A 21,233-nucleotide genomic window follows, 5' to 3' on the forward strand; every position below is an offset into this window, starting at 1 on the left:
TTATATATGTTCTTTTATAAATATACTATTGATGTATTAAAAATAATTTATATACATTTATTCATGTTTCCATGGTTTTATATATAATAGTTTATATGAGAATGTTTCGGTACATTTAGATCATTTATTAGCCATAAATAAAATATATTTTTTGTATCTTTTAATAAAGAATCCTATTGTAAACTGAATTACACTATCACCCCATTTATTAACTGATTTGGATGTTTATAATCTCGCTATAGGATGAATACAATGTACATCATTCTTGGCTGCAGATTATTTGAAAAACTGGGATTCAAGAAAAAGTTTACATAATTGGATCCGAAGGTATTGCAAAAGAAATTGAACTGGCAGGAATTGATCATCTACCTATTGGTGTATGTATTATTTTTAAATATGTAACATTTAATAATTGTTATAAAAATGATCATATTTGAACTCCCAAACTTTAAATTGTATTTTTAATAGAAAGATGAAATGAATACTGACCTAGCGACTTATATTTCCACTTTGAAACAAGATCCTGATGTCGGAGCAGTAGTTGTAGGTTTTGATGAACATTTCAATTATTGTAAAATGATCAAAGCTGCCAGTTCTTGGATAATCCTGAGTGTTTATTTATTGCCACTAATACAGATGAAAGATATCCATCTAAAGCCAACATAATTCTACCAGGTAGTTCAAAAGCTCTAAAAACTAATACTGAAATAATCTTAATTTCAAAATCACTATTTTATTGTTAATCTTTAAAACATTTAAAATTTTCTTCTATTTCATTATCATAGGAAGTGGTAGCATAGTACGAGCTGTAGAAACCTGTGCAGAACGTAAGGCTACAGTTCTAGGAAAGCCCTCAAGTTATATTGCTGAATCTTTAATCAGGCGTGGTTTAAATCCCGCAAGGACCCTCATGATCGGAGATAGATTAAACACAGATATACTTTTAGGGACTAGAAATGGTTTTCAAACTTTATTAGTTTTATCTGGTATAACCAAATTAGAAGAAGTTGAAGCATGGAAGATTTCTAATAAACCTGAAGAACAAGAACTTGTACCTGATTTTTATGTAGAAAAACTAGGTGATTTAATGGAATATTTTGATGAGTGATAGGAAAATTTTATAACAAAATTTATTTTTGGGTATATAGGAGCTTTTATGGATTTATAAATGTTTGAAAGTATTTTATAAATTTTATTTTTTTTTATATTTGCTTTGTATTTTAGTTAATAAAAATTTGGTTGGATCAATAATATCTAATGTAAAAATTAAATAAATTAATATATTACACTTGCAAACCTTTGTTAATTTAATTTCATTATTTTTACATTTCATTTAAACTCTGATTTTTTTATTAGTACTGTACGACTGAAAACTAAAAAGTAGTAATAACGGTGTTATGTGTATATGTACAGTATGTATTTTTAATCATTTATATAATAATTCTATATTATTTTATCTTACAAATTCATTAAATAATATATAATCCTTATTTAAAAATTTAATAATAAAATTACAAAAACACTCTTAACAAAAGACAAAAGAAGAAACTAGTAATCAGATAAAAAACTATGAATACTCTTTTGATTTTTTATGGTAACGATAACTTATTCTCAACTTGTATACTTCCACAATCAACTATATCAACAATTTATAATGACATTACTTACAAATTCATTCCGATTTATTGTTCAATTGGGGATCCTCTTGATAATTTGCACATATTAAATACAATCCAAATATTATTAGAAGAAAGCCAAGCCACCATAAATATGACATAGATTCATCAAATACATAGTACCAAACAATAGTGCCTATTGGTATAACAAATATCTTGTAAAGTGAAAAAAATATATTTAAATCATTATATTAAGTCTTACAGATAATATGTAGTTAGCAGCCGCACTAGTAACTGTTGGGACGATTGTGTTACAGGATGCATTTAAAGCTTTTAAGTAAAATGTCCACATAGCCATATTGCATATATCATAAAGCATATTAAAATACCCTTCAAAATAAGCCCTAAAAATAATTAACCAAAATTAATATTATAAACTAAAAATATATACTAAATAAACAAATTAAATAAATGAATTACTACTAATACTAAAATTCATTGACTAAGCAGTTACAATTTTGATGAATAAATTTTATATTATTTATATTTTGAAATAAAACTAGGATTAACATTATATGGAGCCATGAAATTTTCAACGGGCTTCCCAAAGAGATAAATATGACCAAGAAGAAAATAATTTAAAAATTAAGTTAAAAGAATAATATAAAAATCTAGATAAATAAATTACAAAACAAGTATGAATGTAAAAATGAATATATGTATGATTGGATTATAGAATAAATTATATAAAATGTTGTAATGATCATATTATATTATAATAATGACAGAAAATAAATATATACTTTTTTATGTATTTTGTTATTTTCTTTGTATGATCTCTCATACCACCCTTCCGCCTGTCGAGATGTATAAATTTTATATTAAAATTCATCCAACATCTTGTAATATGAATATTATATGATTATTGATATCATATATCTTATTAATTTTGATTATTGTTGGATTATCATAAAAGGTAATACCAAAAAAAAGTTTGTACAATTGAAACATCTATAAATTAGAGTTCATGTTGGAACAATGAAACTAAAAAATATAAACCTTTATTGCACAATATGATAATAATTGAGAAAATTAAATTATTATTTCAATGATTGTTTCATCAGTGCAGTACTAATGTATCGTAGGAGATTGATATCAAAGAATAAAATAGATATGAATGAAAATAAAAATGATTCATTATATACTCGCTATACCATGGTATAAGTAATAGAAATAGCCAAAAGAGTTGAATGGAATTCATAAGACATTTATATAAATAATTAGTTTCCTTTAAAATGAAGTTTAAAACATCACATAGGTTTATTAAATGTCTTTGAATGGTATCTTGCTTACCTGATAATCATTGTTTTCTACTAAACTTACTGCTTTTCCAAATAAGCTAGAAGTCGATGCAAAAGTTCCACAAATTATTGCAAAAATTTTATTCTTAAATATAGTCATAATACTGAATGTATATCTAATAAGACATAAATTAAAATAATGTTATTATAATATAATTTATTGACACTATGCACTGTAAATACAGCATTAGTTTCTTATCATCTTATCAGCGGAAATGTTTTTATCAAAGGTGAATAATGCATGTGAACACTGATTACTTGATAAATAAATTTTTTATGTGGTTTTACTAAATTTTATCTATAATATAAAACAATTGTATTTATACCACAATTTTTGGTTATATTTTGATGCAGAAATTTCAAGTCAACTTTACTTTTCAACGTATATGACAGATGATTGATAACTGACAGATGATTGACAGATGATATCAATATTGTCATCTCTGGCAACACTAATCTAATGTCATTATTGCAAACATTTTATTGTTTTTTCAAAATGTCAAAACAAAACGATTGTTATAGAAATTAGTTTCAAGTTATATTGCTTTGCATTAAGTTGCGGCATGCATACTATAGCAAGCCATGTTGTAACAATTTATAATTAGAACTATGCAATAGAATACTGCTTCAATTTTTAGAAACTAATTTTTAATTTTAATGTAATTAAATTTGTTTTATGTACCAATTACGTTCCTTGATCTGCAGACAAATATTTTATGCCGGGATATAATAATATGGAATCGATCCAGCAACCGTTTTAATGTAACCAAGTAAAGTTCCATCCACCAGTTTTAAATATTTATTTATTGTGAGGTTAAGCTCACATTTTAGTATTCTTTCATGCAAGTGTAAAAAATGAATCATGTTAACGCATTACCAGAGATGCCCCGACATCCTCCACCATGTAGTATTAATGTAAAACAAGTCAGATTCATGGGACCTAGCAGAGATTTAGAACTAAGCACTTTTGAATTACCAAGATCGCCTCTGGTGTACACAGCTGCACCTGTTACAAAACCTTCAATCCCATTGCCTTTACCAAAAACGAGTCAAGCGTGTCAAACAGAAACACTTTCAACTGTGAGTAAAAGTTGTCAAACAGATTCCGATATTCAGGACGTTGCCTCCAACATTCCTGTGAACGATCTTGTTACGATGATTCAAAGGCAAGATCAAAAGCTGGAGAGTTTACATGAGAAGTTGGAATTGATATTGTGTCGAATTGATGAAAAGAAAGACTGTTCTTGTAACACAATTCCTTCTGAAGCTGATATTCCAACTATATCGCCACCGGCTCTGGATAATGTATTGGGACAAGTGTGTAGAATCTAGAATTAACAATTTTTACATAGAATTATTAAAATATATTTAAGAATCACTTATTTATATCTATATATATGTATATATATATATATATATATATAATATATATATATGTTTATATATATATATATATATATATTTATTATGTAAGAAATTTCCTATGACTTATTTTTTCCAATTAATCCTCAGCTTGAATCTTCATGTTTCATATTCAAAATTATTATTATTTCAGGTGGAAATGATGTTGAACACTCCCAGAACACCAATATTTAGAAATGATTTGTCCATTCCAAAAGTAGATCAAAGTGCTGCTTTTGATGCATTGGCCATGAAATATCTTCGTGGAGACGAAATTAATAAAATTGCTAAACCTAAGAAAGAGACTGATATGTCGCTGGCGACTGCTGCTTATCTACAACGGCATCGTCTACCTCATTAAAATTATGCAATTTAGTATAAAGATCACATTTAAATAATTTATTGAAATTGATGTTAAAGGAAAATACTGACCAATATAGAAGTTTAAGAGAAAGTATCAAGAAACATTTAAACTGTATAATTAACTAAAATTGAAGATAGAATTGTAAAAATTAGTATATAATTTAATTTTTCTGTATTGGTATGTAGAATTGAAAATATATTTGATATTTAATGCATGCCAAACCTGGGGCACTAGTTATGTACATATTCAGATAATAATAAATGTATTTTTAAAGTATTTTTTTAACACATTTAACTATAGAAATATATTATTGAAAGAGTTTTGCATTTGTATTGTAAGAATTATAAAATTAAAAAATTATACAACAGGCAATATGTTAAATGTTTTAGAAAAATTAAAAATAAAAATTAATAGAAAATTATTGTAATGGTTTCATTTTTATCTAACAGTTTATCAAGATTTATCCAAATACTTTTGTTTACTCATGCATACATATTTAGATGAAAAAAAAACTATGAAGCTGCTCGTGAATGAAATAACTTAATAAAAATTACGTGAGAATTATTTATTTTATCGATTACTTACAAAGACTTGGTTTTATATCATTAAACATAGGGCAGTGATATTTCCAATTATTTACAATTTGTTTTTTAAAAGCTTCTCATATATATAATTTATTCATTACTTTTAGTTAAAATGATTAAAATTATCACATAAAACGTCTTAAGTGAAACAAATATTTTTTAAACGTTTTTCAAAAATAGTACACTCCTAGAATGAATTTCTGTCACTAAATCAATTAAATATTCTGTCAATAAAATATTCTTAAACGACTACAATTGAAAGCTAAAGGCATGAGATCCATAGTCCTAACTAATTTATACAGACATTTATCTTTATGTATGCCATGTCAATTGAATATTAACCATAAATTAAAATACATTTAAATAGCACTAATCATTTTCACAGCTGGATCTATGAAAATATTAAATAATTTAGATTTATTACGTAGCTCAATATGCCATTATATATAAATAAGTTTCTTAATCATAATAAAATATTGTATTTTTAATCATATTTAAGATGGTAGTGTACGCTATTTCAGAACATAGCTATATTGTTAAGTCAAAATACAAATATTTATATAATTATGAAAAGAATATTTACAATCTAAAATTATATACAATTTCGAATACATTCTCTCATGCACACCTACATATATACAATATAAATCGTTTTAATCTTATTTGGCTATATATATATATATATATATATATATATATATATATATCCATTCAAATTGCTCTACATCATTCTGAACACAGTATGATAATCCTATTCAATATGGTAAAATATATCAAGTATGTGCTAGCAGAAAATAGCTGAACATCAAGATTAAAGATAAAAAAGATAAAACTCCAATTAATAAAATTTGATATAAAAATATTGCTGTTTAATTTTTCGCTAAAATTGTAAAACGTGATATCGGCAGCACCAAATAAATTTTTTTTCAATGATCACATATATTAATATAGTGAATTATTGCTGCTTGGAGATAGTTGAGGAGGTTGATGTAATGTGAAACCATCATAAACCTCCATCAACTCTTGCATTTTGAATTCTTCTAGACATACAAATCCTTCTAAGGTTGGAGATTGCCTACGAGCACATGCTATGCAATGCCCGACGTGTCTTTTCTCTTGTTCTCGAATAAATAATATGTTGAATACTTCAAGCTGAAAATTAAATTGTTATATATTTTATTTTCAAAATAATTAGGCGCAAAAAATATCTTCATAAGAGAATCTCTACATAAGAGAATTTTTGATCAAGTATTATATTGCAGAAACATAAAGTCATAAACTTAATGGAACTAATATCTAAGAAGATATTTTAATACTATGATGTAAAATTAGTAGAATTTTTTTTTTGATTTTTTGAATTCATAATATTTGTTTCATACAGACAAAGAGAGATATACATCAGATAGAATTAAACAATATTCCAATAAAATATAATTTATATAATATTTAGATTTGTATATAGTGATTGATTAATTGAGTAATTAAAATTAAAGAATATCATGCAATTTAGATATATTTTGACTCAAATTATTTCAACTTACTTCACATTGCCCACAATAATGGGATGCCTCATTCTTCCCTCGACCATGAAATTTGACCTCGACTCCTTTAGATTTAACAAAATCCAAAACAAGCATGCAGTGCTTCAATGTTTGTAGTAAACAATTTCTGTAAATCAATCATGAATGATTAAAATCTTCATTTAATACTATTTTTACCATTATAAAAATTTGTTATAGATCAAAATATCTCTGTATTATTACTGTTTACCAATTTTTCAATTAATTTTAAATAAAAAAAAAATCATAGAAAGAAAACAATGGATCTTAGCTCTTAATTACAAAAGAATAAACCTACAATATTAATCTAATATAGATAACATTATCAAATAAAAGAAAATTACATATATGAATCTAAAAGTATCAACTTACTTAACCGCCTGGAACAATTTGGGATCTGAAACCTTGATATTTCTTGCCAAATTCCAACTCAAATGTACCATGGGTACAATACTTTTGAAGCTCTGCAATTTGTTCCATTCATAACGTTCAATAGCCAAACAATATTGCCTTGCGGTCAATGGGCCCACATTCCAAGCAATGTTATTACACCAGCCTATGGCTTGCACCCAGTGCACACAACCAGCGTTCACCCACACTAAATCACCAGGTCTTTGCGTGAATCGGTAAACAGGAATATTATTGGCAGCGAGTTCTTCAAGTTTAGGCCACCATGAGCCATGAAGATAGTTAATATTGTTCTGTTCACAAAGAGCTTGTATTCCGCCCCAGTATGCATCAGGAACGCCAAACCATTCACAATCGCCTGGCCCAATGTTTATATTGATGGAGCAGAAATTGTTGTTTTCTTGGTGACCGGGTGTCCGGCTTCCTGGAACCTATAATAGTAAAAAAACAATTAGATCCAATTGAAAAAATTATATAATGCTAAAAAGATTTTATATATTTGGAGTGTATAAAAATTCAAATTTGTAACCAACTTAACCTAATTTGGACATGGCCTCTAAGCCTCTGTAGCCTTTAAAAAATAAAAGAGATTTTTTATTACATACCTTCATATAAAGTTGTACAGTATTCATTCCCAATATAACATGACCAACATGAGATAACATGTTTCCTGCAGAAACAACACGAGCAAATGCTGGGAGTTTCATTAATTCCTGAAGTTGAGCCCGCCATTTCTTTTCGTCCGATAAATCTACATTCGTTCCAAACCTGAAATATAATAAAAAAGCACAAATAAATAGGAGCAAAAATTAATAGGAGATAAATAAATGAATCAGTCTTCAATAAATAGCATGATTTTATAAATGCATTATCTAGGAGAAAATTAATTCATGTCAATTAAATATAATAATTACTTCAACATTTTTGATCCATTTGTCCTAGCACCTAGACCCTTTGTCTTCTTTTTCATAATATTTCCTGTAGAATCCTTTGAATCTGAATCGGATAAATTATTTATAGAAACACCTGGCAATTTATCCTTTTCTTCCTACAAAAATATAACAAAAATAAATATTAGTAATACAATTACAAAAAGAATATTAGTCCAGTCATTTAAGCTTAAAATAGGTAAGAATCTCGGAATTTGAGATACCCAGCTGTAAGTCTGTAAATACTTGTATTTTGCACCCTAAAAGTTGTCTCAAAACCTGCATATGGTAGGGTGTACACAACATATGTAGGTTTTAAGACAACTTTTAGGGTACAAAATACAAGTATTTATAGAGTTACAGCTGGGTTATCTCCGAATTCCGAGGTGAACTTACTATAATGACTGGACTATATGATTTTTTGGTAGTAAAACGTGATGACTTTCTGGAGCATATAAATAAGATAACAAAATATTTATCTAGGCTAATTTTTTCAAGTTAATTAAATTTATTTCATACCTTTAGACTTTCCTGAAAACTCGCTGCTTGATATTGTGCGTATTTGGCAATCGTAGTGTGCGATCTGTGCGATATGCAGGCCCAAACTTTGCGGCCCATCGAAGGATCCCAGTTTTCGTCGGCGCTCTGATGCATCTGCGTGCGCACCTCTATCGTGTGATCTGGATTTGTTTCGACCAAAGTCTTTGTTGAAAATAATCCTAAATCTGGAAAGAAATAATGAATATAAAAAATTAAAGCAAATCCATTAATGCCTCTTCACCTAAATATTATAATCCTATAATAATATATATAATTTTAAGTGTACCATTTTAAAATGGTTTATTTATTCCTTACCTAATTTTAAGGCGGCGGCCAACCCTCTGACCACAGCGATAGGATGTTTTAGACAGAACTCTTGGAGTTGAGGACTGAAGGCATCTTTTTTATTTTCTAGATAAACTGAGGGCGTAGGTGGCAGGAGTTGTTCTTCTGTTAAACGCAAAGGAGGGCAATCCGGCGGACTAGGTGGAGGTACATCGGACCCCAGGATGGAGCATGTCGGCACATCTTTTACACCCATTGCTCTGAAAAGGAAAATAGTTATGATGTATATTCTAAACTAGTTAATATCAGATATATATTACAAACTAAGAAGTTCTAATTCAAATTTAATAAAATGTTTATCGCTAATGCCTCAAATGAATATATATCATTCAATACATAGCACCTTATCAAATTTTGAAACTTTTAGCAATATTATTATTATTATATTCACATACTTGCAAAGTTTCTGTATCGTTTTGCTATCCATGTCTGTTGAAAATACTAAATCTTTTGGTTCACTATCCAATATTTCAAGCTTTATTCCCGGATAACCTGTCTCTTGTTTTATATCTGGTTCAGTTTTTGTCCTAATTGGAATCTCTTTCTTAATCTCTGGCGTGTTAACAGCAGCATCTGTACTTGTACTATTCACACCTGAAACATTTTTTAATATTAATAAAACATTTGTATTATCAAGAAGAAAATATTTCGCCGCAAGAATATTCGTTGCTAAAATATATATAATTTGAGTGTTCTAATATGTGAGGAGTTAAATAGCATATAACTTACTTGGTGGCCTGGCAGGTTTCATATCAAGATCTTCAGATCCAAAATGTTTTAACAGATCTTCAGCTAGTGATGTTGCAATATCTTTTTGAGACAGCAATGCTTGAAGATCTTGTTCTGTTACTTCCAAATCATTTTGTTGTGGGGTGTTTATTGCACTGGCCTATAGATTTTAACATAATTTTAAGACGAGTCACTTATCATACCTATTACTAATTTTATTTTTATTCAGTGACTAATTCAAAATAGTTTCTTTAACAAAACGTACTGCATAATAAGATGTATATACTGACCGGTTGTGCAGGGACTGCTGGCCTACTTGTGGGTTGCTGATTACGTTGCTGTTGTTGAAGCCTCAGTTGTTGTTGATGTTGCTGCATCAAACGATATTGTTGTAGCAAATGCTGCATCATATTCTGCAATAATAAAAAATCACATTTTTGTTCTTAAATAGTTTGCAAACATAGATATTATTGTTGGAATATTGATAAATCACCTGTTGTTGCGGCGTAAGATTAGACGCGTTTTGTTGCAAGAACTGCAACATTTGCAATTGCTGTGGCGTGAGATAATATCCAGGCACGGTGGTATTATTCGTTCCACCGTTAGGAGTTCCTGCTGCATTATCTAACTTAAACCTCTTATTGGCTGTGTAAGGCGGTGGAGGAGCTTGGTGCTGATGAGGGTGCTGGTGCTGCTGCACCACGGCTGCTCCTGTCTGCTGACGGGCTGACATCTCGGCGGAGATTGGTCTATTCCAGGCCTCTTCTATCGACAGCAGTTGCCGACGCTTGCTGGTGATGCTAGGCATCGGAGCGTTAGCCAGACGAGACTGAAGGTACGCTATCCGTCCGTCTAGCTGTTGATCACGGTTCATACACTGAATGGATTCTGCTGAGAAATGAGTTATATGTAATTGTAATGGAAATAAATTTGATGTACTATATGAAATATATTTACCTGTTCCTTCTCCTAAAAGCTCACTGCCCTGATTAGATCGACAATCGCGTGCGTTTATGTAGCACGCGTACGCGTCCCTCGGCTGCCCACAACTTTCGTACAGAATTCCAAGATTTGTCCAGGCTGATGAATGATGTTTGTATAATTGCAAAGCAGCGATATAAGCCTGCAAAGCGTCGACTGGTTGATTTTGCTGCTGATATAATACACCTGCAAACAAAGGAATAACTTTATTTTGTTCGACAAGTGTACTAAAGATTAGGCACATTTTTTAAGAATTTATAAACGACAGTATGTTTTTCAAATTAAATGATTAGAAGGTATATATATATATATATATATATATATATATATATTGGTTTTTACCTATAGAACACCACGTATCAGCATTTCCTTCCGATTTCTCGACTGAATGCCTGTATGCAATAAAAGCATCATGCACTTTTCCTGCTGCCGAGTAACATCTGCCCAGCAAATACAGTGATTGTCCAGACTTCGGATCGGCCTCCACTGATCTCTGCAGAAATCGAACTGCTGCAGCTTCGCGCGTTACCCTGGAAAAAAAATATTTGAAATTTATAACTGATAGTAATTTATACAAACATATATAAATATAAATTTAAAGTTATGCATATTCTTAAGAAATTAATTATTTCTAATTATTTGAGTTATTTTTTATTTTCATGAAAATATTAATGAAAACCCATTGTCAAGTAAAAACATTGAATATTATAACGCCTATGTTTGAATAAGAATTTATAGTTAGTAACTCATTAAAATACAATGTTGTCATGTGAAAGTTTAGAAATCCTTAGCACGGTTTTGTTGAATTACCTAATAAACACATATTTCATTTTATTTGAAAAGACGTAACAAATAGCATGAAAAACAATCCCTGTTAATTAAAGTTAAAGTTTACTAACATTCCATTGCATTTACTTTACATTTGCACTTTGTGTTAAGTAAACGAGTGAAAGAGTTCATTGTTTGTTTTTCAATCTAAATTCTGGCAATATTATTTTAAAAGTTTCTCGTAAACAGCAAATAATCTTCAGATTTCATTTGACTTATTTTTGGAGTTCTTCATGTCCCAGATTCATTAGAAATCTCAATTGACAACATTTGCTTATTTTTCGGTCTACCAAACCCCAAAGCCCAAAAAAATATATGTAAATTCTAAAATTGTAAAATATAAAACAATAGCCCCAAAATAAATCAAAAGTATTAATTTTAAATTAATAATATTATTAATTCTAAATCAATAATATTAGACTAATGTCACTCGTCATTTGATGGCATAATAGATTATCTTGAAAAAAATTTTCTTCATTTTATAAAGAAGGAGCAAAAAGGGACTTTGTTACATTTTACATATATATTATGATTACACATATGAATTTCTACTAAAAGTTTAATATATCAAAAATTTCATATACGGTTTTGTGAAATATAACTGTTCTTGCAATATTAATGCATATGTGCTAAATTGACAATGTTTCATATTACAAAGAGAACATACATAGGTCAAACATTTTCGAAAATCTCCTATTTCATTAATTAGTCATTTGATCGTATATTTTTCCATTATTGACGAATAACATGTGTTTTATTTATATCCATGCTGATTTATTTCAGATAATTGTCAGTCACTAATCAATCCTATAATTCTTTTTATAGACATTAATACAAAACAGAAGGAAAATTTTGCTTTCTACATAGAATAATAGAAATATGGTAGATAAAATCCAATATACTGGAGAGTATATAAAATTAAAAAGAAACAATTATAAATTAATTATGATTATAGACTTAGCTGTAATCAGAAAATGATTAAAAGAAATCGAAATCATAGTAATAATAAAACAATTTTTTGGCAAAAATTAATCATTTGAGCTTTTTTGGTTAAAATCTAATAGTTACGATGCTGGTCATTAACAGGTTTCTCATGAGCCTTCTTCTATCACATTAGTTTTTTTCTAAATTAATAAAAACGATATTATAAGAATAGGATTAATAATTTTAAAGTCAATAGTTATGGAGCTTAATTGTCCTATTCATGTTTATGAAAAATAATTTAATCTCAGGAATAAGTGAAGATTATGCATTTTAAGCAGAATTTAAATTTAGTTTTTTTTAAGAATATTTTGATGTAACATATTTTGTGCATTGAAAATCATTATTAATAAATTGTCATTAGCTAAAATCCCAAACCTGTTTATAAAAGAGCATGGCTTTATTTCAGTAAATAGAACTTTCTACTATACTGTACAAGTTAGGAAAACAACGCTTTACTTCGGATCTATATAAATAATAATAATTTAATAATAGGATGCTACAACAAATAGGTAAATTCAGTTCATTTAGTTCACAATATAATATAATACAAGATATTTGCAAATTGTTTCTGGAACAAATTGAGACAAGTTGCAAGCAATAGTTTTTTTAATATTTCAGAATATTATATAAAATCAAATTTTAAAACTTATAAATAAAGATTGTGACCGGGCTATACCAAAGTTCAATAACACTGAAAAACACGTGTGTTGAAATGTGACGTATAAAAATGTGCGTGCCATTGACATTGACTTTTGCGTCATTAAAAAGAAACATTGCGGTAATGATCATTCAGCGATTTCCCACTAAAAAAACTATAATACAATAATGAATTAAAATACTCAAAGATTTAGATTTCGCTTATTGTATTATTCAATGTTAACATATGAGCCTAACGCATAAAAATAAATATAAAAAATATAAAAATAATCCTTCAATGAATTTATTATTTCGTCCAACACAAAATAGTTTCAACAAATATCTTTATAATCTTTCCTTTAATTTATTTGTTTCGCGATCTGTTAATGAAAACAATGAGTAGAAATTCTTGACACAATATCAGAGAATTTTATAAGAAGAGGTAACATTATGATCGGATATCACTAGATATCCTTGTTAACTTTATAATCATGATTTTTAAATTGTTCAATATTTTGGCCAATAAATAACTAAAGTAAGTTTTAATAAAATATTTGTGATGTCGAATACAACGAGTGTAAGTTCACGTATGCTCTTGAACTTTTATACTATTCGCTTCTCAATTTATATTATTCACTATCCAATAAAAGAAATGTTATTCAAGGCCTTGGGCTAAAGATATGCCTGAATGAAGTATTCTGATGTACAATTGGTAATTTTATAGAACACGCAGTTGTTTTTTTTATAATATTTTGGATCTTTCATATGCAACCTGAAGTTGATTGCACAACTAAATTAAATTTAAATTTTAAAATTTTATAACTAATATGGCTTATCAAATTAATTTTAATGTCATCTATACGACCAAATATTATCAAGTTGTTCTGGGTAAATTAAATTAAATAACTAATCATAAACCCTCTATTACTTAGAAAAATATTTAAAAAAATTCAAACATAGAACTCGTAAAAAATGTATAGTAATTTTTGAATACTTATATAAAAAATAACTTGTAACAAAAAGACATGTTATTACTTTGAAATTGGCAATTGACATGGACTTCATATAAAACGGAATCGTCTCAGGTAAGTGTACACGTGCGTTATGTGATTGTTATTAATTAGCTATTCTTATCAAGTGATTCTACGGAACTCTCAAGGTTTGTCTTGTTAGAGATAAATATTTTCTGATACAATATTTGTCAATATTCTGATGTAAAAGCAAGTAAGTTTATATGATGTAGAATAGTAGATTTTACTATATTTGAAAAGGTTTTAGTATTTTTTATAGGGTTTCCCAAAACTCTACGTGAAACCGAAACGGGGTGATAGTATTAACCGTAACTGCCGTGAAAAAAAAATAGAAAAATAAAAATTATCTCAAGTTGTTTGGAAATTGTGAGCTTCGGAGTCCAACCTAAAGGTTTAGTAAAATTGCGACCATTTTCGTTAAATTTTATTATATTTCTTCATTCAATCTTTTATCCGTAATAGTAAATAACATTTGTAGGACCAGGGTCAAAATTAATGGGACAATTGCCCCAAGCTTTCAAGTATTTATTGAAAGAGTTTTTATTGAAAATTTTTAAAATCGGTCGAATTTACAAACTCTCCTGAGTCAACCATTAGATCACTTCAGCAACTTCTAAATCTTAGCCGTTTTTTTGCCTTTACGAACGTACTGCTCTAAACCATTTGAACAATACAATAAGGGAAAGTCCCGTAACGCCGGACAGCACCAAGAATCGGACACTCTATTTAAATTTAAAATACAAGTGAAAGGGGCACTGGGGACACACAGGTACAGGATCATGCGCCAAACCTCGCCTGTGACGCACACGGCCACGGCGAGAGCAACCCTTTCCTATTTTAGGCGCAAAATACTCTCAAATATGTTTACGGCGTCACCTCAATATCAATGGAAGTAATTCTAGAATATTTATGCAATTACATTTGAGTGGTGTGCAAAGATAAAAGTTGTACTCGATTGTTATCCGTAAAATGGTAGAATATCATTAGATCTTTTAACCAATTTTAGTAGGTGCCATCAAATGAACGAAAATGCCTGTCCCTTAGCATCGGACACTAAGTCGTCCCTTAGTGCCGGACAGTTAACATATTGATATTTCTTGTGAGAATTGACGTAATTTATTCCAATTATTTAATTTTATTCTGTATGAGTGCTAACGGTCACTACATACCCATATTTTTCGTATTTCCTAGTCAAAGAATGAAAAGCTTATGAATGCACCAGCTGAGAGCATCGGTGTGGCCCAGCCAAAAGGGTGGATAAATAGTGATTTTTTTTGCAAGATCTAAGAATATTCGAGAAAGACACATGTGCAGACATTCCAGAGCGTGGAGTTGGCTACATATGTGATCAATGCAGGTTATTTTGAATAGTACGGTATTAGGTGCCACTGTTTAAAATCATATTTTTTATAGCAAAGTTTGATAGATAGTATTAATTATTTTTTAGCAAAGATTGCAGTTTTGTTAATTCAGTTTGATTTCTAGCTTTGTTATCTAACATAAATCATAATTTAATAAACATTTCGTAAAATATTTTTTTATTTTATTTATAAATAACCTTAGGTATCCGCCACTTGGGGACTTCCCCCTATATCTAGCTGTTCCATTTTTATTTTTTTTAATGTTTGTCTAGAAGCTAATGTTTCAATTGTTAGTTGTTACCGGCTTAGTAGTCTCTAATGTTCAAAAAAGTCTTCGCAGCAGCCAGCCCCTACCACTCGGTTTCAATCGAAATATGCAAATTTTACGCGATATACCTATCAGTTTCCCAAATTTTCACAGACACACTTACTAGCAGACAGATGCTACATGCTGTAGCAAACTAGAGGTGGGTCGTTGACGGTTTTGCCGTCAACGAAACGAAACGGTTATCGGGGTTTCGTCAACTAGTTAAATAACTAGTTATTTTTCAACTATAGTTATTTTTAACGATTCAACGCTGGCAACGTTAAGAAACTGATAGTTGAAATAACTGTTTCATTGAAAGTTGGTAATATGAACTTTGTTCTTATAAAAGTCAAGTTAACGTTGGATTTGATGAATAAAAAGAAATAAATGTGAATTGTCACATTTATTACACACACACACACACATATATATATATATATATATATATAATAAATAAAGGTTTAATTTAAAAAACTTAAATATTTTCATTACAGCAAAGCCATATACTAAAACATCGAATTTACATGTTATATAAAAATAGCAATATAAAAATGTATGGTTATATAAAAATGTATGAAAAATAAAAATCAATTTTCAGGTTTAGTTTAAAAAAATTATTACAATTAAAAATTATTACATAGACAAATGCTATGAGATTTTCATGAAAAATATTAACCATTGAAAACTATAATAAATGTAACTGATTTTCTAAAATTAAATATTTGGCGCGTGTTGCAAGTTTCTTTTAAGATGTACATGTACATTTGCAAGCAGTAGCCTAACAATAAGCGATTTTCATAGTATTGGTTGATCCTTTCCGACGCAGGTACCTGCCTACGTTCGTTTTCGACAACAAACGAATTCCTATATCGTTGAAAAAACTAACTGGCCGCCATGTTTTCAACTGTTTCGAAACTAGTTGATTTTCAACTAGTTATTTCGTTGCGACGAAACGGTTAGTTAGTTAACGAAGAAGAAACGGTTGAAAATAACCGTTCGTTGATTCAACGCCCATCACTATAGCAAACTGATATATGAATATTGGTACAAAAAATAAGTTGGGTTTTCCTTCCTGACGATATAAAGTCCAGAACGCACGAACCGATTTCGACAATTTTGCATTCGTTGGAAAGGTCTCGGACTCCGCAAGGTTTATAGCAAAAAAATTGAAGAAAACAGAAAAGCGGAAAACTCTTTTTCTTTTTTCACATACAGTGTCATCTCTGATACTTAGCATGTACTACAAACCAATATTTTTTGTTTGAATGATACTCATTTGTTTGACAGATACTCATTTTTCTCTGCTCAGTTAATTTCATGTGACAAACCGGCATTATGTTCACTGTGAAGTTGTGCAAAAAAGTAGAAAAATAAGTTTTTCGTTTCCTAACATTTCAATTGGAAACCATGAAATCAATCACGTGTATTGTGAAATTTTTTAAGGCAATTTTTTTCTTCATCTTTTAATCACCAAACGAAATGTTACATAAAACGAAACCATCTGGTGGTGAAACGGAGTTTGCCCGGTTTGCTAGATGGTATATAAATAAAACAGATTGTTCATTTTAAAAAATCTATTCTCGCCTAAACTACTCCGATTTACTTTGGAGCAAACATAATTTTTCCGAAACTATGCTAGACTATCGGGAATCCCGGACTGTTGGGTGCCGGACTAATGGACTTCTACTGTAATTTTAATCATGAATATTGGATAAATAAAATAAATAATCTATCTATTCTTAGTTTCTTCTTCCCTCGAACCTTTACCCTTACCTATCAGCATTGTTTCCCGGAGTGGTGTGGTGCAGCCATCCTAATTGGCGGCAGACATCCGCTCGGAGGGGGAGTCGCTGGCGCTGGCGTCGCGCAGCAGACGTTCGTAGTGTTCGCGGGCGACGCGAGTGGCGCCTCGCAATTCGTGCGTATGCGCGATGTGAAATCGCACCTCCGCCTCGGTGAAGGAACGACCCGACGACTGTGAGACGGCGGACGGCGGATGGGCACTGTTCGATACGCCGTTTGAAGCCTGCAATAAAGGATTGCGTTTTATTATTTACAAGAGCTTTGGATTTGTGAATGGAATTGATGGTATGATGGAAATAGTTGCGATTGGTAATTGATTTAAGAACGTATATTTGATCGAGATATTGTCTTGCACATTTGGAGTGCGTGAAACTAGGCGTGGGGATAACGGATGATTTTTGATTTATAATAAAGAGTACCAATATCGTCGACATATTGAAACTAGTGGACTATGATTTTTTTTACTATGATCGCGCTTATGTAGCTATTTTAGAAACAAAATATCGAAGCGCATATACGCCGCAGTCTCTAATGGTAAAACAATATAAATCTTGGTACGGAACCCATAGAAATGTTAACATTATGTTTACATAATATTAAAATTATCATGAAATATCTGATAATTTGATGTGCTTATGCCTAATCATTTTTGACCGCCAATGGCGTTTTTTTTTTAAACTTTTTTATGGGATCTCTGAAATTTATTCAAATCTTCATTTTATCAATACAAGTGAAATGATTAGTGAAGCTCTCTGTTGAAAATAAGTTGCTGCTATATAAATCAATCATTAAACCAATCTGGACCTACGGAATTGAGCTCTGGGGATGTGCTTACAAATCAAATATAGCTATAATGCAGAGAACTCAGTCAAAAATTTTACGTACAATACTTAATTCTCCGTGGTACGTGACAAATAAAATCATTCACAACGATCTCAACATGAAAACGGTGCAATTAACGTTCAAAGAATTTAAGGAAAAATACAAACGTAAACTGGAATCACATTCAAACCCATCAATAGGCGACATTACCCAACCATTTGGCGTAAGAAGATTGAAACGTCAATGGCCTTTAGATTTAGTTTTAGATTAGCTTCAATATAACATTATCTTTTCAATTGTTAAAATACAAAATAATTTTGTATGTACATTTTTTCATAATATTGTATATTAATTGTCGCCTTGTGAATAAATTATAATATCAGCTGATTATAAGATCAGTATTGATGACATTATATTGATATATAAATTAAGGAAGGTGCAACAATGTTTTTTTTAAATAAACGGGGGTCGCAGTGCGAGAAGTTTGGAAACCACTGACTTAAGGCCATTACTAATAATCAATTCATCATTAGTTAGTGTAGAAGTAATATGCAATTGCAACATTTTACTGCGTACAAAATATTTACACAAACTCGAATAAAATAAAATAAAATTTCAAGTATGGTAATAATTATTCTCGATTTTATTACTTTGTGTAACCTTTTCAAGCACTCATTACCGGCAGTAGATACTAGATAACACGTTCTTTTTTCGCGGCATTTCCATCGAATCTGGGTCAGTTCGAACATTAATTGGTGACTTGACTCAACGCATGAAATATAGGAGTCAATAGTTCTCTTTAGAACAAACGAAAATAGAATTCATTGATAAAGACTTCATTGCGATATAATGAATGGTAATGGTAATAGATAGATAGAATACTTTAATCTAATATTAGTCATATTAATAAAGTTATTAAATTATTAATGAAATGTTTCTCATATATAGGAACTATTTTAGCTGAATAGGAGCGTGGGTCTAAGCTCGTGGTGTAAAGGATTTTAAAATTTTAAAATTTATATGCATGTAATATATTATAACATATACATATTATTTATTTTAGTATAATTATTTATACCTGTAAGAGACTGAGTTTGAATTGTTTCAATGCGAATCCACAAATCGGCGCGGATCTTTAGCATCAACCCAAGCCGAATGTTACTCCGAAGCTCTTGAGAATGTAGGTCGGGTGTACAACAGCTGACGAAATGACTGAATTGCCTGAAAAGATGAAAATGTAATATTAAATATAGATAATAGTTAAACGATTAAGATTATTTATATCAAATCTTCCAATACGTGGTCTAGCCAATATTGCAAATGAATTAATAATTAACCAAATTTGAATCATAATGGTAAAAATGGTCTAATTTTTATTGAAAATAAATTGATCATGAAACAAATTTGAATATAAATGGCAAAAATAGTCAAATTCATATTGGAAATGAATTGATCATGAAACAAATTTGAATATCCTACTGGTAAAATGGTCGAATTTATATTGAAAATAAATTGATCATGAAACATACTTGATATCCTACTGGTCAAAATCATATTGGAAATGAATTGATCATGAAGCAAATTTGAATATCCTACTGGTAAAAATGGTCAAATTAATATTGGAAAGGAATTGATCACGAAACAAATTTGAATATCCTACTGGTAAAAATGGTCAAATTAATATTGGAAATGAATTGATCATAAAACAAATTTTAACACGTTAATCGCCATGACAATCATATGTGCCTAACGCTGAAAATATCTATATGACACATTTTAACACGTTAGTCACCATGTCAGACATACATTATTTGGTGGAAAAAGCTGTGACATAGAGACGGTATTTTTCCAGGAAGCTTTGGCAAGAATATGTTTCTTCAATACATTCAGTTTCTTGATATATATTTTTTTAACTAAATTATCTAATAGAGTTACCATGGCCCATGTGAAAAATTTTCTGATATAATTATGCTAAAAATGACCAGCATTGATATTCATATATAAAAGAACATAATTAGAAAGCTAATATATATTGAATACAAGCTGTTTTATCACAATCTGCGATAAATTTGCTAAATCATCTTAATAATAATAAAAAAAAAATTGAATGATTCGCATGTAATACTTTTGCAATGATTTAGTTGAAATGTTAGCATCACTGATTTTTGAAAGATACAATTATTTATGAGCTAAATTCCTGTTCCCAAATATATCCAAACAATAATCGGGCAAGCAAACACATTTGTTACAACTCGATTGACATTAAATTTAGATATTCCAAAGATACTACTCAAAATATGCTGATACCACCCAATAAAAACTACTATAAGATCTACTGCAGTTTCAATAACTATAATTTCAAAAGTAGGAATGATAAAATCGAATTGAAATACAATGTATATAACATAAACAATATCATCATAAATACTATAAGTACTAATAATAAACATATACAAGCTAACGACCCTTTAATGCCATTATAAGATTTAATTATCGCGATACGCTCCCTTGATCGTAAAATGTTTATTGCGAGACTTTAAACAATTTATAGAGACTATTAGGCAGCCCAGGGGAGAAAGGAAACAACATTATACGTTATAAGAGTATTGTGCAATCAAATGCGATGCAATGGACACAGTGCAGA

The 21,233-nt window shown here is 29.6% G+C and overlaps 2 protein-coding genes across 4 annotated transcripts in view; both read left to right on the forward strand.

Moving 5' to 3' along the window:
- LOC113386929 (histone demethylase UTY-like) overlaps positions 1 to 21,233 on the forward strand; it is a 210,721-nt gene that overhangs the window by 128,036 nt on the left and 61,452 nt on the right. The window lies entirely within an intron of this gene.
- LOC113386932 lies at positions 3,490 to 4,845 on the forward strand. Its single transcript, XM_026624691.1, has 2 exons — positions 3,490 to 4,294; positions 4,533 to 4,845. Exons 1-2 carry the CDS (start codon positions 3,833 to 3,835, stop codon positions 4,737 to 4,739), a joined length of 669 nt encoding a protein of 222 aa, XP_026480476.1. The 5' UTR covers positions 3,490 to 3,832; the 3' UTR covers positions 4,740 to 4,845.

This window comes from Ctenocephalides felis, unplaced genomic scaffold, assembly GCF_003426905.1.
Source record: "Ctenocephalides felis isolate EL2017-DRISC unplaced genomic scaffold, ASM342690v1 CF-g0.4_SCAFFOLD_03571, whole genome shotgun sequence".
In the NCBI taxonomy this organism is placed as follows: domain Eukaryota; kingdom Metazoa; phylum Arthropoda; class Insecta; order Siphonaptera; family Pulicidae; genus Ctenocephalides; species Ctenocephalides felis.